Raw genomic sequence first — 6000 nt, forward strand, 5'->3', positions numbered from 1 at the left:
AGAACACTATACAAAGCTCGTCGGCATCTTATATTTTAAACCTTGAGAATCAGCCATCTAGAGAGAAGCAGCAAATCAGCTACAAAGTTCACAAGATCCTAGCATCAAGCACATAGAAGGCAACCCTCCACAACCAAAATCACATATTAAAGACCAGACGAAGTATAAGCAGATGAGCTTCCTGCATACAAGCTACATAAAGAACGGTTTTAAATGACTTTGATGAAGCATCATTTTAATAGAGAGGTTTTGTCTTCATTTCATAGAACGGAATCACAAATTTTCCTTGATTTGCATCTGCTCGTAGATTGGATAAACATTTCTTGGTTTGCCTTCTTGTAAGAGAATCTTCAATTATTATTTGTTTAATAATTCTTTATTAAGCTAAGCAAGATTTCTTCCCAATGAAGATATACATTGTTAATTAAATAATATTGAACATTTCAGCTGGCCAGTATTTTTCAATCCTGTCCTTGTTAACCAACTTTCCTGAAAACAAATGGAACTACAAAATATTTGTTACTGCCGGCTTTCTCATTCTACAGTGTTTTCCTTCGTTTTCTCTAGAAACAAACAACTGTTGTTTTACCTGCTCATTTCTAGACTTCAATGACATCAGAGATTATTGAGGAAGAGAAGGATGATGAAAAGAAAAGGATCAGACAGATTATAGAGTACCAAAAGTCATTGTATTGGTCTTCATATTCTTCATCTTCCTTCTCTTCTTCAATTGCTTCTTCTACCTCATCAACTTTGTGTAATAAAAGTGGCAGGTTGCTGGACTTGATGAAAAGTGGAAACACTTCTCTCAGGAGATTATTTGAGATGGAGCATACAACTTTGGCAACCCATTTTCAGGATTATTGCTGCTCGTCAATCACAAAGACAATACCTTTGTGGGGTAGTGAAACAGATGATGAAATTCATGATCCTTGGGCAGCCATGAAACGGATTGAGGGCTTGGAAGATTTTGGGAATGATGAACTCAGTAATTATGCCTCAGATGGCAGCTTCATGGATGGAGAGTTTGGCTTCAGGGATAAAAGAGTAAGCACAAGGAGGAAATTGACCAGAAAAAAGTCATTTAGAAGATTGCCAAGATTTCCCTTTTGGAGATTCAGAAGATTTAGATTCAGGTTGAGATTGAAACGGCTTAGGATTAAGATTTGTGGTAAAAAATTCTGAGATATCATTGTATTCTTTTAATCAATTATGAGCTACTAAGATAACTTCTTTGTAATTTTACTTTATTCCTGTAGTTGCTCTATTTACATGGGGATCAAAGATCCAAGAGATTGAAAAGGGGAAGAAAAATGGAATTAATCAATAAATACAAGACAAAATTTTATCAGAAATAAAAAAAAGAGTGATTTTCAAGCAAGCAACAGAACAGAGCATGCCCATCTTTAAGTAGTTATCAACTTCTGCCAACTCTTGCTCTGAGTTTCACTGGAATATCAATTATCATCTGCTTGAATTTTCTTCAAGAGCTGTAAATGTTTGTACAAATGACACAGTGATCGGAGATTAATCGTGCCATGATACTTCCTTCTTCGATTCTGATTCTACTGCTTTGCTTATTCCATAAATGTACACCGTAAGTCTCACCACTAAGCTGAAGCAGCTTGGCTTTTACCCATCTGGAATCTGCCTCGTTCACTGGTTTTTTGAAAAATCCGACGATCCTATTCCAATCAACTGGGTAGAAGGCCATGGGAGGCAACACTGTAAAGTTATATCCAGGTCTTCTAGCCACTCTCTCAACCACCCTGGAGACCAGATAGGGTCCATTGTGACCCCATTTGTTTCCATCAAAAGTGGCAGCAAATTCTTGTATGAACTTGAACAGAAGTGGATGATTTCTGTCGAAGACCAGGACTGCATTGTTCAGTCTGGTCCAGTTTCTGGACACCATGTCAATACTTTGTGCTCCAATTGAGTTTCTCAATCCTATGAAACTTTTTAGGACAATGAAATCTGTGTCCAGGTAGATTCCTCCGTACTTGTATAAAGCTGCGAGCCTAATGAGATTAGAAAGATTCTGAGCTAAAGGAATTTCACCAGGATCCTTGTTCCCACTCTTCATCTCCTGAAACCAAGATTCAGCTGGGGTGTCCTTGACCAGAGAGGCCAAGTCAGGTGCAACTGCAGTGACTTTGAACCCGCAATCGAGGAGTGGCTTCAAGATCCTGGAACCTTGCCTGGAATCCAAAGCTCCTGATAGAATCAGTAAGCATCCATGAGGGTGGACTTTGAATAAGCTCTCCATGGCCAAGAAATCTCTTCTTCCAAAGGATTCTGCCGGTGATATCCATGTCATGAAAAACTGAAGCTCACATTTATTCTCGAAGAATTCCTGAATTCGACTGTGAAATTTCTGAGAAACGTTGTTGGACTTGAAAACCTCAAATTCTGGAAGCTTTTTCCGGAACCACTCAATTCTTTCTGCTTCTGATATATTGAAGGGAGGAATTAGAGAATTCTGATTTGCACTTCGAACTTCTTTAATCTCTTCATGCTTAGAAGACAATGGTATGCTTACGATAGTTGACTTTATTCTTCTTTCAGTTGTATGTGTCTGAAGAATCTCTGAAACTTGATCAATTTCAATGGCAGAAGATTGCAGATAAACCTTAGAGGCGAAAGAATCTGCAGAGAAAATAAAGAATACAGCAGCAATTGAAATAACAGAAAGGGTAATAATTTTGGCATGGCCAAGTAGCCTATAATCTAAAACCTTGTGAGAAACAGTTCTCATCCTGATATTGATGAAAATTGGGAACAGAAAGAATGAAGTTCTAAAGAATTTTCATGATGATGAGACAGAAGTCATAAATAAAACATAGGAAGAAAAGTCTAAACATTGGCTTTGGTCTGAGTTTGAAAAACAAGCTTATTTCTGAACCGAGTTTTCGTCATGGTCATATTTGGCAGATAGAGAAGCCGCCATTGACGCGTGTGACGATCATTTATAAAGATAAATTTATTATTTAGTCTTTAATTTATAAAGAATTCATTAATTAATTTTTTAATTTAAAAAAAATATTTTAAATTTTAAAAAAAATTATTAATTAATTAATTATTTCATTAATTTTAACAGTAAATATTTTATATTTTAATTCATATATTTTAAAAAGACTCATTATTTTTTAATTTTTTAATTTTATAAAAATTATTTTTTACGATACTTAATAATTGATTAAAAAGCTAATTAATAAATTTTTTATAATATTAAAAATTTGTTAATATATTAATTAATAAATTTTTTTATACTATTAATATTAATTAATAGTTTTTTCTATTTATAAATGGTGATTAATTTTTTTTTCTCATAGATAAAAAATGGTGGTTATTAAAATATTGTGTTGCTTTCGTGTTACCTAAGGCATGGGAATTATGATGCATAAATCAGGAAATTGTATATTTTTAATACTATTACATGAAAAATAAAAGATATAATTTCAAAATGTCAAAGAAAAATTATTTATTCAGTATTTGTCTTTGAATAGAACGTATTGTGATTTTAAACTTTGTTTGTTTTATAAAAATAATTTATATATATTTTTTAAAAATTATTACATTTTAAAAAATCATTTATTTTTTCTTATTTAAACTATATTTATTTTTAAAAAATACTACTTAATTTTTATTTAATTAGAAAAATATTAATACATTTATATTTAGATGCCTTAATAATATATTTTTTTTTCTCTTGTGGCCTCATTCGTTTTTCTTCTGTTATTGTTTGTGTAGCCATCTTTTACTCCTTTTGAGCGGTAGACGATGATCCTTTCCTTCACTCAAATAACTCAAATCTCATAAGTCTCCATGGACTTTTCATCAATAATTCTTGTACAACAAGATTTGTATAGATTATCAATAGATTTTTTAATTAGTAATCTAATAAAAATATATTGATAAAGGGATTATTAATGGATTAAATTTATTATTAAAAAGTTTATTAATAAATTTTTATTAATGAATTTCAAATCTATTAACCCTCACGATGAGTTGAAAAGCACTATGTATTGATGAGTGGTGGCGATCCATATTAACTATCATAAGGTTTTTTCGTGTAGCTGGTACATTCATAGGGTTTTTTTAATTCATTCGTTCATGAATTACTGAAAACAGATTAATAGTATTTTTTAAAATAATTACCGACCAAAAATATCTTTTAATGTTAAAAATATTAATTACTTTTGTAATGAGTGTTTACAGATTTACGAATAGATTTTCCATTATTAATACTAAAATACTAAAATTTATTAGTAAATAGAGAGAATTTTTTTAAAAAACTATATATTATTATTCATTAATAAATTTATTAATCGAAGTAATATTTATTAATAAATTTGTTAATAAATTATTTGCAATCCATTAATAAATTTTTTTGTAATTTAAAGTAAAATTATTATTTTAATAATGAATTTTATTATTATTAATATTATTTTTTTATTAATTCAATAAAAGCTACAATATTTATTATTGTTATTATAAATAAGTTTTTAATTTATGTCCAGGCATAATGCATCATGTGTATAATAAATCCGTAGGGCTAAGAAGAAGGAGCTCTCATCTTTATTAACTTAACTAACCCTACTTGATATTCTAGAGTTTATTTTAATATCATTTAATATTATGAAATATACTTAAATGTAAGTATGTTCAATACCCTTCAAATAAAAAATTTTACAAAAATTTAATTTTTAATTAATTTTTTTATTTAAAACAAAAAATATATATTTATAAAAATATATTTAATTTTTTACAAAATAAATTTTATCAAAGGGAGAGGACATAATCATTTCTTATATTTAATTAATAAAAAAAATTTATATATGAAAATATTGAAGTATTAATTTTAATACTATTAAATATATTTCTATCCAATCTGGAATGGGGAAGGCCAACCCACGTTCTAGGCTAGGAGGGGCTACCCAACGAAAGGGCAGGAGATCCTATATGAAAGTAGCAGAGGCAAAAGACTGAACTCAAAGAAAACAACAAACAAAGGTGGTGAAAATTTTCTCTAGCAAACAGAGAGAACTTTTGTCAGTTATTCGTGTATAATTTTTGTTGACATTTATAATTTAATTTTTAAATATTATCATAATTAAAAAATCAGTCCCTACATTTTTTAAAATATACTAAAACGTTATTTTTTTTCTCCATTAACAAAATAGCCATTTTATTTATTTTTACTATTAAAAATATAACAAAAAACCAAATTATCCTCTTTCTCCTCATCCTTCATTAATTCTTTTTCCTTCTCTTTTTCTTCTTGGATTTTTCTTTTTCTTATTCTTTTTTTTAGTCTTCTTTTTCTTATTTTTTCTTTGATTCTTTTTCGATTTTTCTTTTTATTTTTGTTCATCATCATCTTCTTTTTCTTCTTCTTCTCTTTCATTATCATCATCTTCTTTTTCTTTTTTTTTTAAGAATAGGAGAACTATTTTATTGACGAAAATAAATTATAAAAATATTTTAATACATATGAAAAAAAATAAAGACGTTTTAATAGATTTTTAAAAATATAGGGACTGATTTGTTAATAATAACAATATCCAAACACTAAATAAGAGATTTTATTTGAGGGTAAAATTGAATTTTAAAAATTTTACCTCCCATCATTTATGTAATTTTTAACAGAAAAGATGATGAAAATCTTATTTCGTTGACGGAGAGAAAAAATAAGAATATTTTTATAAATTTCTAAAAATGTAAAGACTGATTCGTTAATAATAATAATAATATCTAAGAATTAAATAGTAAATTTAAATAATTTTTTTAACTTTGCATATCATTGGTTAATTTATAAAGATTTTTTTTTAAAAAAAAAAGACATATTCTTTGATTTTTTTAATTTTCTCAATATAAAAGTGAAAGTCTAAAATTTTGTGGTCTCTACCTAAATTTCATTCTTAAATAGAAGTTTCCAAAATGGTGATCGGCAGAAGTTTCCACCTGAATTCAAATGGTTTCTATATTTACATTTTT

General features: G+C 28.5%; 1 protein-coding gene across 1 annotated transcript; it reads right to left on the bottom strand.

Moving 5' to 3' along the window:
• Window positions 1-1295: 1295 nt before the first annotated feature.
• On the bottom strand, window positions 1296-2918 carry LOC110620259 (lactosylceramide 4-alpha-galactosyltransferase). The gene has a single exon (XM_021763923.2). It carries the CDS (start codon window positions 2756-2758, stop codon window positions 1484-1486), a length of 1275 nt encoding a protein of 424 aa, XP_021619615.1. The 5' UTR covers window positions 2759-2918; the 3' UTR covers window positions 1296-1483.
• Window positions 2919-6000: the final 3082 nt, after the last annotated feature.

This window comes from Manihot esculenta, chromosome 8 (assembly GCF_001659605.2).
Source record: "Manihot esculenta cultivar AM560-2 chromosome 8, M.esculenta_v8, whole genome shotgun sequence".
NCBI lineage: Eukaryota > Viridiplantae > Streptophyta > Magnoliopsida > Malpighiales > Euphorbiaceae > Manihot > Manihot esculenta.

Coding starts and splice junctions, on each gene's coding strand:
- LOC110620259 (XM_021763923.2), bottom strand. CDS start 2,758: ATGAGAACTGTTTCTCACAAGGTTTTAGATTATAGGCTACTTGGCCAT.